The following is a 22,706-nucleotide window of genomic DNA, read 5'->3' as shown; positions in this document are numbered from 1 at the left end:
TTTTTTTAGTTAATAAATGACTCAATTACAAAATTATTTACCTTTGAAACTTAAGAAAACGAAATTAAATAAGCACCTAAAATTGCAATACAAGACAGGATGTCCGGTGTCCTCTCCTGAGCAATCCACAGGACATTGCAAGTTGTGCATACGTGTAGAACTCTTATGATGTACCTTAGAACAGTGTTTCCCAAACTTATGACTTTTGCGTACCCGTTCTAAAATGTTCGTAACGCTGTATACCACTAATTAAAAAATTAATGTATTTTTTACTATAAAAAAATTGCACAAAAGTTAAAAATCATATCTGTTGACACCACTAATTATTAACTGATAACTCTGCAAAAAAATAGCCAATAGAAAAATACATAATCATAAATTTTCATGGCTAGCTTGGGTTTTTTTATTTATTTATTATTATTTTTTTTAAATTTGAAATTTTGTTTTGTTGCAAGATATTTCGCATAAGAAACGTACCCCCTAAACTGTAACAATATCCCTGGGGGTACGCGTACCACACTTTGGGAAACACTGCCTTAGAAGAACAGAAACAGCAGCATCCTTCCTATGTGTGTATATATATATGTCCCATGTCGGGTTTTTTTTTAGATATTCCTTTGTAGAACATTAACGGCAACACCCGTATTAATTCTCATTATACCATTGGTAATTGTCGATGATCTTGATTATTCTCTTTACTGGGTTCCCATTCTTTAAACAAAGCAAAAATTAAGAACTTTTAAGGACTTTTTTTTTGAAAAAATTAAGGACTTTCTCGAAAAATTAAGAACCTTAAAAATAGTATGATTGTTTATCATCGAATATACCACCAGTGACAGTTATTTACCTTTCTTAGAAACATCAATAAATAAAAAAATAATAAAAAACAATTTTATTATAATGTATGTACTGATATAATTGTATTAATTAACAGGGTTCGTTAAAGTAGGACCAGGTAATTTCTGGGTTGGGTTTTTTTAAAAAAATATTTTCAGATTGTTAAATGTTAACAACATCTATGAAACTAAACCGTATTCCATTTTTAATGATTTTATTGAAACTGAATTGTAAAATTAAGTGCAGAAATTAATATTCGCAATTTTTTTCATACATTTAAAAAAAGAGTAAATAAAAAAATTTGGGAAAAACATTGAAAAAATTATTACAACAAGCACCCATTCAGTTGTGGGCCAATCATGCTAAGTATTAAGTGATGCCAAAAAGTTTGTCGCTCTAAAATGCTCTACCCCTTAATACATGGTCTCACTCTAGGTGATAAAAGAAAGACTTTTTTAAAAATATTTTTGTAAGACTGAAAAAAATTTTCCTATCAAGTAATAGTGATGCAGAAAAATTAAGGACTTTTAAAAACCTTGTACCAAAATTAAGTACTTTTAAGGACCCTTATTTTCCAAAATAATAATTAAGCAGTATTTAAGGACCGTGGGAACCCTGCTTTAGTACACTGATTTGTACCAGCATTTAGAGATTATTTGGCACGAAATGTTTCAATTCTACATTTCTTTTTCAGGTCCAGGCTAAACACGAAGAAAAATCTGAAACCAAATCTGTATACAGAGAATACAACAGAGAATTTCTGCTCCCGAAAGGCACAAATCCTGAAATGATCAAATCGTCCCTTTCTACTGACGGAGTTCTGACTGTAGAAGCACCTTTACCAGCCATTGAAGGCGTTCACATGATTCCCATCGAAAACAAATAAACAATTTTGTACTCGGTCCTTATTTTATCTCTACTTAATGCTAAATTTTGCTTCACACTTTAAGAAAGTATTAATTTATATCACATAATATGTAAGCTGAAGATGTTTTTATACCTAAGTTTAATATTTATTCACTAGCTGGTTTGTATCATATAAATTCACCATATATTAAATGTTTTGTAGAAAAATATTCTTAATTCTAAAGAGAGAAAAAAAACACGAAATTTTACTGGTATGCAAGTAAATGAATCTATGATGTACAGTTATATCAATTTTTGAGAAATAAAGAAAGATTTCACAAGATTTCTTTGTATCATTTTTAATATACTTATGCCTAAACTGTCTTGAATCTAAGAAAGTTTTAGCTTTACCTTTATTAAAAAAATGTTATATGCCAATGGCATTCCTCGATTTAATGTGCTTGTAAGTAATTTTTGAAAAAGTAAATGATTTAAAAAATCCATCAAAGAAAAACAGAAATGAACAAAATCTAACGAAATCATGACTATTTGAAAATTAGATTCCAAGTTCGTCAACGACAAATATTGACTGAAAAAATCTATAAATCACTGTTTTCTGTAGCATGTTAGACAATCCCAACAGCAGTATTTGACAGGTTGTTAGTTAATTTTTCTTCCGACACCTCTCATTGTTGATACAAAAAAAAGTTAATTTTAAAAAAAAATCGTTTTTTAGGTTTTCTCAATTAGTTGCGCCGTCTATTAACGAACCTTGCAACTAATTTTGGGACTTGATTTAAAAAATTTTGGCTTTTTTAGTTGATTTTCTATTTTGTCCGTTTATCTTAGTTTTTCCAAATCATCAGTCATTTTAGGGACAGTTGATATCTTAGTGTTTCGTATTTTGACCCGGTTGATCACTTAACCCTCTAGTATCCATAATTAACTTAATCCATTCCCGGTAGAGGAGACGAAAAATTTTATTTTATATTCATCGAATATTTTTTGGTGCTATGCTACCACTTTAGTTAAAAGAAATAGAATTTACATAACTTAAATATCTCATTTTTAATTTATTATGATGGCTAAGAAAGAAACGAAATAAGATTTTTACCATTTTTCAACAAATTCAAAATGAAAAACGAAGGAAAGTTGCTATTACTTGCGTCTGACGAAATAAAAAGTATTACAATAGAAGAGTGGCCAGTAAGAGTTGAGTTAAATTTAAATATAATGCAGGACGACTCAAAATTTCAAATGCGCAAGCACAACTGATAAAATAAATAAGAGAGCAAAATACTATTGCTTGTACTTGTCAAGGCAGTAAGTAGTTTTTAAAAAAGTTTTTATGCTATTTGCGGATAAAATATTAACGTGATAGTCTGATCATTCCAGGTACGATCGAACATTTTTGATGGACTGCTTGAAAATACCTTAATTTTTTTTTTTTTTTAACCTTTTCAAGAACAGCAATTCGATTGAAGATTTTAGTGAGGCATACCTGCCAACTCTTCCGGATTTTCCGGAAGATTTTATTTTCATATTTAAAGTGGTAGTAAGTATATACTATTTTTCCTTTTATAAACTTAATTTTTAGATGATTTTGATCACCACTATTCTTACAAAAATTAAGCACATATATTAATATGCGTTACTATCATGATTGTTAACTTAAGATTTCACAAATACAACGTATTAGTTTGCTTACAATTGAAGTTTTAATTCCATTTTAATACCACTGAGAAAAATGATAATGGAAGGGATTAAAAGTTGGTAGGTATGTAGTGAGGAAGGACATTAGCAAGTGCTCCCTAAAAGAGTGCAGTTCAAACGAAGCGGCATACTTTAGCCCTTTGTTGTTTAAATAATAGTGGTTTCTAAACCTTTAAAAAACTATTAGTTTTTCATATCTAGCGGTTTGTAACATTTGTTGAATTAGTGCTGCAAGACTCACTACACTGCACCGGAAAGGGTTAATGAATTGAAACAGAGATAGACATGGGTTCGTACCTCAATATCACTGAAAAACCTTAGTTCTTACAAGCAAATAAAGTAAAAAGAAATTACTTGTTCAACTACTGAAAAAAATACGAATCGGCCCAGACTTTCTCTTTTACACATACATATACAGAGATGCCAACTGCTCCGGACGCACCAAAATAAATAATAAAACGGTAAATAACTTCAGAGTAAATTTTGCAAATATTTGACTATTTTTGATTGCTTTTTAAAAGGTACAGCACGACAGAAGTACTATAAAGTGGTGAATTGTATAAGCCTAAGAATTATTCAGGAATAGTGGTGGATAAATATCTATTAAATTGAATTTATTAAACCAATAATCACAATTGATAAACTACCACTTTAAAGTACATATTTGCTGTCCGGAGCAAGTTGGCATCTCTGCATATAGAGAGAAAGAAAGAGATATCTTCTATCCGCGATATTGAATGACGTGCTTTATGGAGTTGTTTATTTACAGTACTTTATAATCTGCACTTATTTTAATTGTACCATATGATTTTAGAACTAAAACTAAAGGTGTTCCCTATTCTGAATTAAATTTTTTGAATAAGTGCAACCCCTAATCATTAGGGCCTAATGCATACCTGCCAACTTTTAATCCCTTCCATTATCATTTTTCCCAGTGGTATTAAAATGGAATTAAAACTTCAATTTTAAGCAAACTAATACGTTGTATTTGAGAAAAATTAAGTTGTCAACCATGATAGTAACGCATATTAATATATGTGCTTAATTTTTGTAAGAATAGTGGTGATCAATATCATTTAAAAATTAAGATTATAAAAGAAAAAATAGTATATAATTACTACCACTTTAAATATGAAAATAAAATCTTCCGGAAAATCCAAAAAAGTTGGCAGTTATGGTAATGCATTAAATTCTTTGTCAAAATCTCTTCTTAATGCATATGGAACAAGGTTTGATATATAAATTTCGGATTTGCATTATCGCATAACGTAAGTGAACAAAAATAATCAGGAATTAACCCTACTTTCGATTTAAACACATCATAATAATTTTATCTACAGAGTTTTTAATATTATACATAAAAATCTCCATCACAGTGAAAGGTTCATTTAATTCACTTTAATTAATGATTAGATTTCTAATCTAATCTCTATCTATTATACCTTCCTTATTTAAATTAACTAAATGCATAGGTTCTGGACTAGGTTTATTGAAACAAACATACCTTTAAACAAATTTGTTTAAAAATTTCAGCAGTGTAACTTATACTACATAATACTAACTCTATTTCCTAAATTGCATTCAAATTTATGCCACTTAATATTATTGAAATCAACATAAACAAAAAATCGTTCATGCTGAAACAATTATTAGAGCAAATTTAGACTATTTGACCAATAATTGAAGTTATATTTTTACCCAAATGACGTATGACACGAAATCCGCTTTCACTTATGGTTTCATTCGAAGTTTTGATACACGAACTTACGAACCATGACCTTGTTAGGAACAAAAATGACATTTCAATTCATTTTTCATCCTACATTTCACTGTTTAACGATTTGATTTACCGCAATATAAATATAATTTATGAATTCCAAGTTCTTCAAAAATTATTCAACTTCCGTTTTTACTATTTGATCTGTAGATTCGATTTGAAGAAGCGCTAGAAATGGTTTGAAAATGTCAATTTTCGTTTATCGAAATTAGACATTTTATTAACACTACTGATAGTTGTTGTTGTTGTTGTTAATTAGCGTCGCACTAGAGCAGCACAATGGGCTATTGGCGACGGTCTGGGAAACATCCCGGAGGATGATCCGAAGACATGCCATCACAATTTTGATCCTCTGCGGAGGGGATGGCACCCCCGCTTCGGTAGCCCGACGACCTGCACGCGAAGTCGAGCTCTTTACGGTAGCACAGTTTAACGAGGACCAATACCGCACACCCTCGGTCCCTACGCAGACTGATCCAAGTGGTCACCCACTTGCACACTGACCGCAGCCAGTGATGCTTGACTTCGGTGATCTGCTGGGAACCGTGTCTTAACGATCAGTCCACTGCGGGACCACTACTGATAGATGAAAATTCATTCATTCGTTCATTTGAAGCATCAATAAAGCAATTCCTACAGTTTTATCAAAAATTAAATCTGATAGTTGTAAAATACTTTCACGTATTTCAGAATCAGATATAGAGGAGAGTGGAGTAATACATAGTTGAACAGCCAACCCTATTTTGGGGTTTACGACTACAGATGTTAAACTCCGCAGCCTTGTAATTTTGAAACCAATCCAGAAGACAAAGGAACTCCTGGATCAAGTATTGGGAGAAATTTGCCTTTGTGGAGGATATTTTGATAGAACTAACCCGCATTTGCGTTACATGGAGAGGAAGACCACAAGAACCTCCAACGGTTAGCCGGACGGCAAAGGGACTCTAACCCATGATCCATCTACCACTGAGGATATTTCACGTCAGCACTGTGGTCGGTGCAAGCCAGATGCAGATTTGCATCGACCAGCCATCGATGGGATTCGAACCCGGTTCACCGGATTGGAAGGCGAACGCTCTATCCCCTGAGCCATCGCGGCTCAGTGCTTCGATTTTGGTGAAATTAGCTTTGATTTCTAGTGAACCAATTCTGAATTTCATTCTACTGTTCAAGAAGAAATTGCCATATTGGCCTAGCGTTGCCGATTAATTCTCGACATCTGTGTAGATAAGTTTGTTTTATTATGTCAACTTTCAAATGTTTTCTGGTTATTAAGCTTTCCTTATTTATTGGTCATTACAAGTATAAAAATTATTTAGAGCCCAGCTCATTAAACATTTAGCACAATAGTAGAGCTGCTCTGCTTCGTTTCGATAACCACTGCTAGGGTGGTAAGACCGAGTATGCCCCGTCCCCTTGATTTGTATCTATGCTAGGTCCACGAAAGCTGCAGTGCATCAGAGGATAAAGATAACTACATCGAAGGTTGAACAAAGATTCCAAAGCACAAAAAAAAAACTTTTTTTGAAGAATTTTTGAAGATCCATTATAAAAATTTTAGGTTTTTAGATATAAAGCAATTTTCTGCCATTTCCTTATTTAAAAATAAACATTAATAAACACTATATTTTTGTAAGGAATTTCGGTTAGGGCCTCAAGAGTTTCAGGCCTCCGGACAGAACTGTCTCTCTCTCTCCCCTTTGAGTTCAGCCTTGGCTACATTACACGTATAACTTTCCTAAATTGTCAAAAAATAGAAATGTCTGCTGCTCTTTCACTGAAATTCTAGTATTTCAAAATTTTCCATATACTTAACATGTCTAAACGGTTTCACCCACCAGCAGGGTAAGATCGGGTAATTTGACTTTTTCAAGGAAAAAAAAAATCCTTTATGAAAAAGTATTACATCTATGACTTTTTGGCATGATATACTGTACACAAGTAATATTTTGGTTGAATTTAACAGCAGGGAGCGTAGTCAAATCTTTCAACAAAAAACAAACACCTTTTAAGTACTTTTTAAGCACAATATACTTGAACAAAATGTAAAATAATTTTCAAAGACTTTACATGAGCATGATAAAATAACTAGTTTCAGACAAAGAAAGCTTTTCTTGATTATATTAGTCATTATAATATGATCAAGAGATTTTTCGGTTCCATATTAGAGGGTGAAAAACGAAGCCTGAAATTGAGAATATATCTAGCAAAATGCAGCAGAGTTGCACATGAGAGTGCAATAATCTCACCGAACTCAGCTCAGTATATGCACACGTGGACTCGCAAGTAAATCAACATCAAACATGTAAAATCATTGGCATTTTTATACGCTATAGAATGACGGTACGACAAAACAGATTATGGTTGGATGAATTGTGAATAGAGTTGAATAGAACTATCTGTAAAGCATGCTTTTGCATAATACGTGGCAAAAATCGACATGGTAAAGAAAAAAGTCTCCTTTTCGAAAAGGGAAAATTAAGCACCTTTAAAAAAACACCCACTGAAAAAAAGCACCTCTAAGGACTTTAAAAGCCCTTAAAGGTGCTTTCGAAATGAAAATCGAAAATAAGCACCTTTAAGCACTTTTTAAAAACACTAAGCACCATGGACAGTTTCTAAGCCGAACAGTTTAGCTTCAACAGACCTTAGATCTTTGCTACTCGGTATTACCCCACCTCGAATAAATTATGCTCTTAGTAATAAATTGATTCAAATTTATTACATTTTCACACCTCGATTCAGAATTATTTACATGATTTCTTTTGTTCCAAATTATGTGACGTTAAATAAAATAAGGCAAAGAATTATTAGCCCCACCTTCTAATAAGTCCATAATAAAATAGTTCGAATACCTCCGCTTTTCTTCTGACCTCGATTTTAGTAGCCACTCTGAAGATGTAAAAATGTCCTGTACCTAGTTCATCTTTTTAGCTCTTTAAATATATTTAAAAATTAGATGAGTAAACACAAACCAATAAACATCTGTTAATAAAAGTCATAAATAAAATCTGCAATTTTCTATCAAATAGAGAAAAATAATACTCAATTGAACTCTACTGCTACTAACTGAATACATTGAAAAAAACACAAACTTAGAATCAAAATTTTAAAAGAAAAGGTAGTTGTTTAGAAAGCAATTGTCAGAGCAGTTTTAATTGCTACATTATTAGCAGACAAAAATAGAAAAACAAAAATTAAAAATCTTTCAGAACTCTTGTTCTGAAAGGCTTAAAGCCATACAAAACAATAAAGGAAATTAAAATAATAATAATAATAAAAGTAGAAGAGTAAATAGTTACCCAGTGGTGGAACTTGGGTCGCATAATTAGAATGGCCAGAGAAAAAATATTTGTTACTTTTAAGTGAACCCCAGAAGTAAAAAGAACTAAAGAAAGTCCCATGCTTAATTTAAAACATATAATTCTGATCTTTAACATAAAAGAGTTACAGATCATAGGGATTTTTGGATGGGAACAGACCAGGTCTATTGGTAAGGACAGAATTAGATGGAGAAATATGGCATTATGTACCTGAATGTACGTAAAAAAAAAATAAGAATAAAAAATTCAGAAACAAAAAAAAATATTTTATTTTGTTTATAACAACAAAAAATAACTACGTAGCACAATTTCAAAACTTTTTAACATTGTTCATACGGCTTTAGCTTGTCTAAGGATTTTAGCTTTACGTTTCTCATCTAATTCTGTTGCTTGTTCTTCCAAAACTAATTTCCTATCTTCTATAAATTTGGTATATTCTTCAACTGTCAAGGAACGCACTGTTTCAACACCACATGTTCTTGCTTCATCAATCACTTTCTGACAAACTTCTCTAAGAGGAACACACTCAAACTGAGGATCTTGACTTTTAATTTTTGCAATTTCATAAACATGTTTGAATGTTATTTTACCAGACAAATCTTTGGGACCTAGGAAATGTAAGAAGTATTTAAATGAATAAAATTGCAAAAACATTTTAGCTAGTTTAACAACTCTGTTTGAAAAAGTATATTCTACAACCTGGTGGAGCCAGGCTGTAGAATATTATTAATCCCACATCATCAGATATAGAACATTATTAATCCCACATGGAATGTTATTAATCCCACATGGAATGTTATTAATCCCACATCCACCCACTATTTTGCCATAATGCACATTCAGTTCATTTGTGTCAGATTCAACAGTGTTTAATTTTCTTATCATACCCACAAATACAGGTTGTGTTAGTGTGCCATAGAATAGCTGCTTTCTGCAGCTTTAAAAAACATGATAAATATAATAAGATTTCTATAGTCAATTTAAACACGAGATGTGTCCCATTGGTCGAAACAACAAGCTTTTTACCACTTTATAAAAAGTTCTTCAAATAAATAATCAACTAAGCGAAAACTGAGTGATAAAAACAGATTGATTAAAACACTAATTAAAGGAATTTTACTGCTTGTAAAATTCTAAAATTTAGGATGCTAAAATCTAACTAAAGAGAAGTTTTTAAGCATTAAAAAAAATAAAGTTTCATTTCTTTTTACTTATGCAATTAACAATAGAAACAACGACCATTGTCTCCCAAACATAAGCAGGCATTTTAATGTGAGCAGATATGCATAATTCTCATAAACATGCAAATACAGTTCAAGGAAAAATTTTTAATACAGTATAAACTCAACATCTCGAACCTTGATACCTTGTGACGTCAATAAATAATTTTTCTCTTGGCACTATATATCCTCAAAATGTTATTTCGAATAACTATGTCAAAGGGTTTCTTCTCAAAACCTTATGTCAAATTTTTTTTCGAAATAGAAAATTAATTTTTTCAACAAAAAAAAAATCAGTGTGTAAATTTATTTTTAACTAATTCTTTTCTATTTAATGCATAATTATTTTAATCTGACTTTTGAAAATAAATTTATCACTGTTATGTTAAGACTTATAGTCAACTATCATTAAATACATATTTATTAGTAGTTATTCTTATGTTTCATGACTCTACTTTTTAGAATAATATTTTAGAAAATATTTTTTTACTTTTTAAAACATATTTAGTTTTGAACCATCTCGAAAACTATCTATCTCGAAATTTTTTCAGCATTTCTTCAATTTTGAGATAGAGAGTATACTGTACTACTCATTATTTATAATAAAATTTTAAAAAAATTTTAAAAAAAGCTCAGAAGGTCAGAATTTTTATATTCTATCCCACAATCAATTTTATAAAATTAGGATAGAACAACAATAACTAGTTTTATATCTTTAAAAAAACTGCTACATTTAAAGAAACAAATGTATAATAATCATAATAATCAATATAATTTTATAAAAATTATAACACTTTAAAAAATTATCAAAGATATTCAGATAAATTTCGTCCTAATTTTAGGTGGTAATGAAAAGAATTGTTTGAAGTAAGTTTTATAATTAAAATTTTGTATTGTCAAAAAGTATTTCATTTAATCTAAGCCTGAATGTAAGGTCGTTATATTTTGAGTGTGCAAAAGTATCATAAACATTTACTCATAACCAAAAATTACCACAATTTTTACAAAACAATGCCATACTTTCATAAGGATTAAAAACTAACTTGCTTTTTTTTAAGTTAATATATAAGTTAAAATGATGTATTATAATACACATACACAAAATCGAGGTTTACCTTTATTAAAGTCGTGTCAATTTTATCAATAAAATATTTTTTTAAAAACTTATACAAATTACATAATAAGTCAGGGCATGAAAATTCAACTCTAAAGGTACTAGCCAAACTAAAATTTTTGATTGCCACTATTTTCACTTTTTAGTGACCAAAACCATAATAGAATGTAGAAAAATTTAAACATACTTATTGCAAAATAATAATAGTGCTTACTTAAAATAAGCTAACCATAAGGTTTCAATAATTCAAATATCACCTACATATCATTAAAATGAGAAAATATCAGAAATATTTCCATACTTATAACACTTCCTGCCCGTATACTGCTGCCTCTTGGCATTAAACTTGTTAAGGGGTCTATTTGGTAGGAAAAATATACTAGGGGTTTTATTTATGGAAATTCTGAGTAAATCATTCAAGTGAATTACGAACCCTGCAGTCTCAAAGGTTTCACGAAGTTGTGTTCTTATATTTTCCCTAGAATTTGCATATAGAAACTATTTTTGTGAGAAATATGTGAGATTTAAAATAAAAAATTTTATGAGACAGAACTTACTTGTAAGCTCTAAATATTTAGTCATCCCTGACAAATGGAGTGTTTTTTATTTACATCTTTACTAGAACTCAAGACATTTAAAGCCCTCACTAAAAATTATCTTCTATGATTAATTATGTGGCAGTTGGTCAGTCACTACAGCATAAAACAAGAAACTTGAAACAATTAGGTTCTTTTGAGTTTTTAAACACACTTTTACTATTATGCTTTGAAATAATAATGATATTTTAACTCATTTCACTATTTTAAAATATAGAGTAAATAGAAGAATATATAGAATATTGATTATATAATTTTAATAGCTAGAGGTATAAAAAAATTTAAGAAGAATGTTGAATTTTGTAGGTCTTTATAAATATTATGTGCAATGATCGACTAGAAGATATTCATTCATTTTAAACCTTTCTCTTCTTCCATGAGGCATCTTTTCCCATTGATTGTGTTTTTAAATTAAAACTTCAGCTTAACTTTATAACTTATTAAAAAAAACTTTTCGGCACACCTGATTGAGTAACCCTGGATGACAATAATCATTAAAAACTATAAATTATTAATACAACAATTATCATTCAAAACTAATCATTTTAACTATTAATTATCAATACAACAATTATCATTAAAAACTATCATTAAAACACTAATACATTACCTGGTTGCATAGAGCCTTTTTCAATGCCAGCTGCTTGTTTTACAAAGTAACTGATAGGAGGACTTTCAAAAGATATATCAAATGTGCGGTCAGGCTAAATTATATAAAGAGAAATTGAAAAAAGTTATTTTAAAAAGTAAATCACATAAAAATTATGAAAAAAAACAGAAAAAGTTTATGTGTTTTTAAAGCTATTAAACCATAGAGCAGTGATTCTCAGCCAATGTACCGCGACACTTTTGGGTGCTGCCAAATTCTTAAAATGTGTCGCTAAATATTAGAAATTATACAATAAAAATTATGCTATTTTTATTATGAGTAAAGTTTAAATTAAAGAAAAGTGCATTATATATATATATACTTTTTCCACGCTTTAACTGTATGAATATCTTTCTCGGCAATTGTCTTGTCTCTGACAATCTTAAAATATGATGGAAGTGTTTAAATTGTATATGACACACAATTTTAAAAAATGCTGTAAGAGCTAATCATTAAAGTAAGCTATGCTATTAATAAACAAATTAAGAAAGGATAACTAAAAAAACAAATATATAAAAACAAACTAACAAAGGATAACTAACAAAAATTAAGCTAACAATTAATAATTAGCAAAAAAACTAGTTAACAAGAAATCACAAAAAAATAACAGTTAATGTAAAAAAAAAAAAATAACAGTTAATAACTATGTAAAACAAGCTAACAATGAATAACTAGCAAAAAAATAAATAACTGCTAATAACTGACAAAAAAATTGATCGAAAGAAATAATTAATCCCTTAATAAATTTGCTTTTGTAGTACATATTATTTTGTTTCACATTCAAAATTATTATCACAAACTATTTAACACAGTGTAAAATAGGTAATTAAACAACTTTTAATCTAATTTTTTTCATTGAGTGCCGTCAAGGTTCGAAAAGTGTGCCGCAACAACAAAAAAAGTTGAGAATCATTGCCATAGAGACTGAAGAATTAGATTAATTATCTATTTATCATCAATCAATACATTGTTGCTGTTAACGTCATTACAATTCCTATGAAATGTCGAGAGAGATAAATTTTAATTCTCTTGTGATTTTGCTTTCCATTTTTAGTACATTTCTATTGAGAATGATATAAATGCAGTTAATTTACAACTTAACTAACATAAATAGGTTAATTCAGCAATATGCCAGATTTCTAGTATAACTTGAAAATCACATTTACCAACATCTGGCTTCAGCAATGAATGAATTCAAAGTTTTATTTGAATAGTTGTTACACATATTGAGAAGTGAAAAATTTTAGATACGAAAACCATAGGAAAAAAAGAAACCACAATAAGTAAAGGGAACAGAAGTTATCAAAGTCACAATGTAATTTCCGTAATGTCCTTCATCTGCCAAGGTTTCCCTTTCTTTCCAGTTCATTCATTTCTATTTTTTCATTGGAAAATGCAGGAATGCATTTCTAACTGGCAAAAACTGATTTTGACCAGGATACTGGAGAAAATTAGTTTAAACCATCCAACAAAAAAAAGGTCAGAACTGTAAAATTTAATTTTAATTAGATTTTTCAATAAAGTAGTAATCTAAGTATTAAAAGTAAGAATATTTCATATCAAGTAGAACCTTCACCATACCCAAAATCTTATTTTTCTGAAAGCGTAAAAAAATACAGTTGGATCTGATGTTTGGTGAATAGCAATAAAAAAGATTAAAGGTAGAGTAAATATGAGATTTTTTGAGTTTATATTTAAACTAATAAACTGTTGTGCCAGTTCTTCCTTCATCATTAGAAAGATTATTTACAAATTTCAAATAATCTAACACAAATTATGAAACTGTCTAAAACAGCAAAACTCTCTACTCATTTCTGAAATTCAAATGCACAAGAAACTTTGTGTAAAAAAATTATTTAAACATTTGTGTTATATTTCAGCATCACGTTATTTGTGTCATGAAATTTTGATTGACATAAGTATAATTTAAATACATACTAGTTAAATATCTTTTAATTTTAAATAATGTGTTTAGTTTTAAATAAAGAAAGGAATTTCAATCGACAAAGCTGGCCAAAATTGATATAGATCAGGACAGTTAAATTACCAGATTAAAATTCATACAACCTTGTAATGTACAGTACTAAAAAAAAAAAAAAAAAAATGGACAACCCTGAATAATTTTTGATCTAATGATCAGATCTTCACGTTCTAGAACTCAATCTTAATGACTCAAGGGGATGACTTGAAATATACAAATTAATATGTGCAGATGATATTTTAAGTTACGAAATCAGACGCAAAAACGTACTTTCTATGAATAAATATAACTTTTTTTTTTCAATATTTCAACAGATTGGGATTTCTGACTCCTCAAAATATAGGTGGTAGTTGCAATCTGGGAAATATGGTCCCAATAGTTTGGTCAGGAGAGCACTCCAAAGTTTGGACCCACCTTAATGTTAATTTTACTAGCTTATTTTTTCATTTTACTTTTCGCGCAAATATAGCTTTAAGTTAATATTTAATAAGGGTCAAAGAAATTTTGAACTGTAAGCCAAATAATTTTTTGCAATATTTTAAAGAATATAATTTGTACAACAAGATAACAAAATTTTAGCAAAATCAGTCAAATAGTTCCTGAGAAATCGAATTTCAAATATCTGAAATTTTTGAAATTCAATTTCTCATGCACTATTCAACTGATTTTGCTTAAATGTTATACTTTGCCATGTAAAATTATATTCTTTAAAATGATGTAAAAAATTGTGTGAACAATAATTGAAAATTTTTTAATCCATTATTAAACGCAATAATAAAAAACAATAAATATTTTTTTTTTTATTATTATTTTTCTCATGCATTTATTTTTGGATTAATGAATTTTATATTTGTGTGCAGAATTTTTTCAATTCAGTTGAAAAGTTCTCGATTTATAGCGAAATATGCAAAAATTAAAATTAACATTAAGGAGTCACAAACTTTGGAGTGCTATCCTGACCAAACTATTGGGACCATATTTCCCAGGTAGTGGTTTTGGATGTCAGAAATCGGGATATATAAAAAAAGGTATGTTCATTCAGAGAAAGTACATTTTTGTGCCCGATTTCGTAACTTAAAATATCACCTGCAGGAAGTAATTAGCATATTTAAGGTCACTGGTCATCCGCTCAAGCCATTAAAATTGAGTACTAGAATGCGAAGATCTGATCATTACATCAAACGTAATACAGGGTGGTCCGGTTTTTTTTGGGTGCACTGTACATATTTTTGTTTCTAACTTGCCAGTTTTCATCACTCACATAATGTCTTCCTGAAAAAACGTAAGTTTGAGATCTCAAAACATGTCATTTCTTTATATCAATTATGAACCAAGATGATTTTTTAAAATATTTTTTTATGTCAATTATACATTTCAGAAATACAAGACTACAAGTCAATGTGCTTCAAGCAAAATAATGTTTAAAAATTATTTGCTTACCTTGACTGTAATTGTAGTTGGAATAGGGATGCCCTCTTTAATATCTTTAGTTTTTTCATTGAATTCTTTACAAAATAGAGCAACATTTATATTACGCTAGAATTAATAAATACATAATCAAAACAAATATATCATATAACATATTTTATATTAAGAACATGTAGAACTAGTACTATGAGATATTTTATTTATATCAGAGAATACTGAAGAGACTGATAACAACAAATGAAAGAAGATTACCGTATTGTGCCAGTACCAAAATAAACGCTTTCAAATAGCGACCTCTGAGAAACTAAAACAAATATCACAGAATGGGACTCTAAAGCTAAAACTGGTAATTTTGTAAAACAAATAACTCCAAAAAATAAACTCATCCCACCCCAAGCAAACCAAAACTAATTTCTTTTTAATAAGTTCTGCAAGTAGAAAAACCCTTAGGCACCTTGGCGGAAGTATTAAGCATGAACAGATACCGATACAGAAATATCCAAATGGATAATACAGTGGAAAGTAAAGCACTGGAATGGGAAATTTATCTGCTGGCTACTGGTCACTAGAAGAAAATTTATCGGTGGAAGAAAATTAATTTTTTTTTCCTTCCACTGGCCATGCTTTGCGTTAAAAATACCTTAATGATTTTGCTTCCAAATTGTTATAAAAACATATTTATTTTTTTAGTTTAAAAAAAATGTTTATATTAAAAAATATAATGAAAAATACCATATTATTAATATAACATATGTTTTAAGGAAAATAATAATTAAAAAAGAATATAAAAAGGTTCAAATCTAGACATGTTTTTCTCATAATCAATTTTAAGCTTCTGTACCAGAATGAAATATAATAACTAACTCAGGAAAATTTAGCCTTTTTATTAAACATAAAATATTAAGGTTAGAATTTTTGCAGCTGCTGCTGTAAGCTTTATTTATCTCTGTAAACTTTTATTGCTCATTCTCTCCTTCTTTCTTACTTTTTTTTTTTTTTAATCTTTTGCATTTGATTTAACTTTATCATTTTCTATCGTTTCTGATAAGTCTTATCCTTCAATCATTGCCACATTTTTCATTTGTTTTTTAATTTTTTTACTAGAAATATAACTTTTAGGGACTTATTTACTCTTTTTGCAAGTCCCCTTCCCACTTCATTTTCATGGGTCTTTAAGGGTGTGCCAAAGATGAAATAGTGCACCTGCCTTTTTATTTCAGTTTCATTTTTCATCAAAGAAACAAAATCAAACACCAGTCTCCTCTTTAAGAAGTTTCTTTTTCTCAACAATTTATTCTACTTTACAATCTCAATAAAAAAATAAAGTTAGCCACACCTGAAAATATGCTTAAACCTGCAATAAAAAATTGCAAGAAAAGCCCTGAAAAAATATATTGGACAATAATGAACAATAATGAAGAAGTAAAATAATTTCATTTAAATAAATTGAAAAAAAAAACTAAGATTTAACTTTATCTTCAGCTTATTAAAAGATTCCTTATAGGAAATTCATTATCATACAACTCGTCAAACATTTAAATAAAAAATAAACAGAAGTTATTAAAAATAAACATTTCTATGCACATTATGCAGGTGTGCTTCCAGAAACTAAAGAGTGGTGAGAGTAAGGTGATTAAAAGAGGCAAAGGTGAGTAAATGACTAATGATGATAATTTTGGTGGCCACTTTAATTTATATAGTCACCGTGTGAAGAGCAGAGAGAGAGCTAATCTTCCTCTTCAATGAAATGTCCCCTATCCAGAATCATGTGGCAAATCTGGAAAATTGATTTTTCGGGGATATTTCCGTATCTGTTACGCCAACTACAACCGCCAAGGTGCCAAATAGACTTTAAGTTTGCAAATACTTAAAAAAAAAAAAAAAACATATACATATTTGTCTGGGGACGGCTAGGTGTTATACATTTCGAATCAGTCCCTTTCAGTGATGGTTTTTTTTTTTTTTTTAAGTTTCTCGCAGGCCATTGCCCGGAAGTTGCCAAGACTTGGCGATTATTCTGCCACAGATCAAAATACGGAAATCTCCCCATTTTTTCAGATAATAGGACTTTAGGGTAAACAAACATCATTACGCTCTATCCAATAAGAATCTATATATATATTTCTCTTACACGGCGATAAAAAAAAGCCTCATTACAACTCCCCGAATGGCAACGCTAGAAAATCAACCAATGATTGCAGCTAAAAATGTCACATGCCAAATTTAGTTTAGGTGGCTCAACTTATAGTGCTTCTAAAAACGGAAACTGAAATAACCAGAGTGTAAAATAGTATGTGCTTATGCGCATCGTATTTTTTGTTAAATAATTTATTTATTATATATCAGTTTATAGATGGTAGCGAGAAGAGTTTCTAGGTTGCTATGGTGACTAATTAGAATGTAAATTGTTTTTTTGAGTGAGTGTGAGATTTGTTTTTTGGAACTGCGATGCTGTAATTTTATTGTTTAGTTAATAAATCTTCCTTTCATATTAAACGTGATAGTAGTTTCCTTATTTATTTGATTCGAAGTCCTTGGAGTTTTATTTGAGGTCAGTTTATTTTGTATTTTTTGACAAGAGTAATTTGTATTTTTTGACAATTTTTTGACATTCTCACCAAATGAGATTTCTTCCGAAATTCAATGTTTTGTTTATGCAGGTTTTTCCATTGCAATTCACTTATTTCAATTTTTAATAGACTTAATTATAGCCAAAATTTTAACTTTTTTAAAGAGATATCAGTTTTCGAAATTTTATCTTAAGATTTTATACTATAGCACATTTATAATAGGTTTAACGAATTACATGTCATTTATTTAAATTCAAATTCATTTTAATGACTTAGTATTTACTAAAAAGATGTAATTTTTCTTTAAAAAAAAGTTGTTATATGGATTTGAATGATTGTTTTGAATTCTTAGAATTTTGTGCATTTGCAATGTACCTAAGTTAGTAGCGAGCGAAGCGAGCTTGGTTTGCGAAGCAAACCTTATAAGATTGCGTTGCAATTTTTGGGGGTTGGCGAGCGTTAGCGAGCAGGGGGCACAGCACACTAGTAATAACTAATTGGCAATCATTAAGGTCAATTTTATAACATTTTCTTATAGGCATTAATTGTAAAAAGTTTCTGGAAAACCAGTAAACAAACACCCAAATATGATATGGGACTTTGTACTGCAGTATTTTTCTCATACTCATTTGATTAGTTAAGTCATACTTTGTTTCATAAAAATAAACCAATTTCAGTGATGGAAATAACATTGATACATTACAAAAAAAAAAGAATAAATTATTGTCAACAAAAATATTAAGAAGAAGAATTAGTATTAATAAAATCAACTAGACTCTAAATTCGATCTTAGTTTGGTATCAAAGACTATGAACTTTCCTTTGTATTGGAACAATATTACAAAAGTTACCACAGCACTTTGTAACACAAGTAAATTAATGAAAAATATTTTTTTAAAAACCGGAAGTTTTTAACATTTCAGCATATAAAGAAAATAATAAGAAAATTATGTATTTACCTGCCCAAGATGAGGGCCCAAAGGTGGTCCAGGCATAGCTTTACCTGCAGGTATATATGTTCTTAAATGAGGAGGATGAATTACTTTTTGAATTATTTTTCTAAATCCTTTCACGCGACGAGCTGTTTTAGACATTTTTATAATTATAAATTGTAACGTGTGGCTGATATAAAATAAAGAGAAATTATAATGTATACAAAGAGTAATAAATCAAAACACAAATTAATAAAAGTACAAATGAATAAGAAGAACTTATTTTAGTACTGATTTATTTGAAAGGAAATTAAACTAGAATTTAAGGACATGTTTACTATTTATCAGTTGTAAACAAAACTTTGATCACAAAAAGTGCGAATGCATTGTTCATCAGCTTAGAGCTTACAAATCATTTAAATTGAAGAGGCACGTTCACATCTCATTCGCACATACGTTGGTTTTGCATTCGCAATAGCGTCCCGCAGTGGACTGATCGTTAAGACACGGTTCCCAGCAGATCACCGAAGTCAAGCATCACTGGCTACGGTCAGTGTGCGGGTGGGTGACCACTTGGATCAGTCTGCGTAGGGACCGAGGGTGTGCGGTATTGGTCCTCGTTAAACTGTGCTACCGTAAAGTGCTCGACTTCGCGCGCAGGTCGTCGGGCTACCGAAGCGGGGTTGCCGTCCCTTCCGCAGAGGATCAAAATTGTGATGGCATGTCTTCGGATCATCCTCCGGGATGTTTCCCAGACCGTCGCCAATAGCCCATTGTGCAGCTCTAGTGCGACGTAAAGTAACAACAACAAATAACAACAGCATTCGCAATAGCAACACTAGAATGCGTCATCTGGGGAGAGAACCGGATCCATGGTCATAACCCTACTCTCTTCCTCTTTTCAGTTGTAAAAGAATGTACTAGGATATTTTACCCTTTCTTAATATTTTTCGTATTTAACAGTCAAAAATAATTTTTAAAATTTCTGCGATGTTTTCTTTCAGAATTATGTTCACTTTTGTTTCCAGTTCCATATAGTTTATAAACTGCAAAGTTTTTAATCTTTGTAAAAAGTTTATTTGAAAATCAAATCAGAAAGTAACGAACTTCCTTCTCCTATTACTCTCCATGCGCCAATGGTAAAAGCATAAGAAGTGTTGCCATAGATAGAGAGTTTTGCTCTACGTCACATGTAGCCCATTTCGATCTCCAATAATAAATATGTCAGTGAAAATAATCTCTTATTAGAAAGCCGTTACACAGATCCTCTAAAAATAAAAACCTTTTGCTGTCACTATGAGTCAGAATAGACAGTTTAGAAGATCCAGAAATCACTTTGAATTCTTCAGAATTCAGGAGGAAAAAAAATATTTTGAATGAACAGCAATATTTCAACAGCAATATTCATGAAAAATACGAAAAATATTCGGTATAGAAAAGCTTATGCTATTGAAGTTCGTGATATCGAGGTTCGAAAAGATCCCTATATATTTAACAAACATAAATAAATGACATCGGGTCCTCTAATCTTTTCTCAAATGAAGAGAAACATCGTTTAGTTATGTTATATTCCCAAAAAAGAAGGGGGAAATTCAAATTTTTTGTTAAGCTTTCGTGAATTTTCAAATAAATTTTATATTCATAAAAAAAAGAAAATACAAACTTCTAAGCCTCACTGCATTAGACTTTTTTTTTAAATCTTTAGACACATGACCGCAAAAAAATTCATAATGCTAGTGCTACATATAAAAAAAAAGACATGCAGTAAGTTAACAACTAATGTTTATTTCAATAACATTCTATCAAAATTTCCTTACTTTATATTTACCGGCGTTATTTCTTTAACCCTCTCCAGCATGAATTTTTCATTTCAGTTATAGCAAATAATCAGATAAGTTACAAAACCATTTAATATCTCAGAACTATGGTGTCATAATTTATTTTTGAAAATGTTTGTCCGTTATGGTCGAAAACAGGTGTCCTCGAGACAGCATATGCTTTGGCGTAGTATATTTTTTCCAATATTAATCATGCAAAAACGGAATTTTCAACCTTTATTTATAAAGTATTAAAATATTATTCTAAGGTATATATAGATATTTATTTCTAAGGTAATAATACCAACCTTTCCAATGTTATATACTCTCCAAGATAAATTTCGTTTAAACGAAATATTAGATTTTCATTTTCTTCTTGAATTCTCAAGACTTCCGAAGAGTCTCTCTAAGAGAGTAGTACTCTTTTAACTATCTTCAATGGCCTGCCACTTGGTGTGGTTTCCAAGAGTTGATTAGTGTTTCCAAATAGAGACTACATGCAAATTACAACACAAATGCAAATCTTCTAAATAACACCACGAAGCAAAAAATATACATACATGTCCTAATATGAGGTTCATATGCACAAGGGGGTTACAAGCTGCCATACTGGCAGCTTTAGCAGCCATATAGCCTACCTTCACAAAACTCGCAGCTTCCCAGTTTCATAATGAAGCAAAACATCGTATTAAAAAACAACTAAGACTGTTTCTTTTTCATATTAAGTGGCTTTTAAATAATCGCAGTAATTTAACTCTTTATTACGAAAATAAATATCTACATCAAGGTGCGTAGCCAAATTATTTAACGAAAAATAAGCACCTTTTAAGTACTCCAAAAATATTTTTAATCACTTTAAAAAAATATCATAACTAGGCAGGGTTGGGAAGTTTTTGACAATTGACGGTTTTATTTTGTTTTAACCGTCATGAGAGAAAAAAAATCTGGCATTGTTTTTGACAATTGTCAAAAATCATGACGTTTTGAAACATGTAAAACGAATGGCGATTTCATGCGCCTCGGACTGACAATACGCCGAAATAGATTGGGGTTGAATTAATTGTGAAAACGTTGAATAGAACAATGTGAACTACGTCTAATTCGAAGGGAAAATCAACATAGTAAAGGAAAAATTTTATTTTGAAAAAGGGTAAATTAAGCACTTTTTAAAAGCACCAATGAAAAAAGCACTTTCAAGGGCTTTTAAAAAACGAAAATAAGTACCTTTAAGCACTTTTCTAAAACGCTACGCACCCTGCTACATTGAATAAAATAATCTAATAAATTCTCTACCTTTTTCTCCCAGGTTGTTTCATCTTCAGAAGCGGTAATTATCTAAAAATTGCAAAACAGCTATGAAAAAAAAAAATTAAAAATAGAGTATTGAGAAGCACCATGGCTAGAGAGAAACAGCAATATTTTTATAACATAGATCTACTTTCATGTTAAATGTCATATCTGTGAATGTTGTTTGCTAAAACATCGTCACAAATTTTTAGTTTTATTATTAGTAGATGATAATTCACTAAATTTTTGGTTTACTGTTGAATGTAAGAAAACTATTTGTCATACCCAGTTTAATAACCTGCAATTTTTGCTAAAATTATTTGATTTAAAAAAAAAAAATACATAGTTTGCTTTAAATAAGTACATACTTGTAATACATAGAAGTATAGTGACCAGGGATATAACAATAAAATTTAAATCCTCTGAATGTTTACTTGTAATTTTTCATTTTTTTACTTACGGTTCTTTAAAACGAAACACGTTTATCTTAGAAACATAGTTAAACATAGAAACATAGTTAAATTAATTAAATAGAGAAAACATTATTGCTAGTTTTAAATTGCATTCAATTATCAAAAAAAAAAAAAAAAAAAAAAAAAAAAAAAAAAACTTCTGGT

At 29.8% G+C, this 22,706-nt stretch overlaps 2 protein-coding genes across 2 annotated transcripts in view; one reads left to right on the top strand and one right to left on the bottom strand.

Annotated features, from left to right (window-relative positions):
- LOC107450530 (alpha-crystallin A chain) overlaps positions 1 to 2,026 on the top strand; it is a 32,840-nt gene extending 30,814 nt beyond the window's left edge. Inside the window, exon 3 of the mRNA XM_016066346.3 lies at positions 1,532 to 2,026. Coding sequence (XP_015921832.1) covers positions 1,532 to 1,723 — 192 coding nt within the window. The 3' untranslated portion in view covers positions 1,724 to 2,026. The remainder of the gene's footprint in view (positions 1 to 1,531) is intronic.
- A 6,715-nt stretch (positions 2,027 to 8,741) lies between these two features.
- mRpL11 (mitochondrial ribosomal protein L11) lies at positions 8,742 to 19,403 on the bottom strand. Its single transcript, XM_043053737.3, has 4 exons — positions 19,013 to 19,403; positions 15,497 to 15,592; positions 12,037 to 12,130; positions 8,742 to 9,104 (listed from the first exon to the last, which is right to left on the bottom strand). The coding sequence occupies exons 1-4, from the start codon at positions 19,145 to 19,147 to the stop codon at positions 8,827 to 8,829; spliced, it is 603 nt and encodes a 200-aa protein (XP_042909671.1). The 5' UTR covers positions 19,148 to 19,403; the 3' UTR covers positions 8,742 to 8,826.
- Positions 19,404 to 22,706: the final 3,303 nt, after the last annotated feature.

Source organism: Parasteatoda tepidariorum, chromosome 5, assembly GCF_982258835.1.
Source record: "Parasteatoda tepidariorum strain Cologne lab strain chromosome 5, Ptep-v5.0, whole genome shotgun sequence".
Taxonomy (NCBI): domain Eukaryota; kingdom Metazoa; phylum Arthropoda; class Arachnida; order Araneae; family Theridiidae; genus Parasteatoda; species Parasteatoda tepidariorum.
This window is presented reverse-complemented; position numbering and strand designations above follow the sequence as displayed.

What these genes read in the sequence shown, in the direction of transcription:
- mRpL11 (XM_043053737.3), bottom strand. Translation starts at nt 19,147, where the DNA reads ATGTCTAAAACAGCTCGTCGCGTGAAAGGATTTAGAAAAATAATTCAA. An exon ending in CAACTACAATTACAGTCAAG is followed by an intron (nt 12,131 to 15,496) that starts GTAAGCAAATAA and finishes TATATAATTTAG; the next exon opens with CCTGACCGCACATTTGATAT. An exon ending in AAAAGGCTCTATGCAACCAG is followed by an intron (nt 9,105 to 12,036) that starts GTAATGTATTAG and finishes TACATTTCCTAG; the next exon opens with GTCCCAAAGATTTGTCTGGT.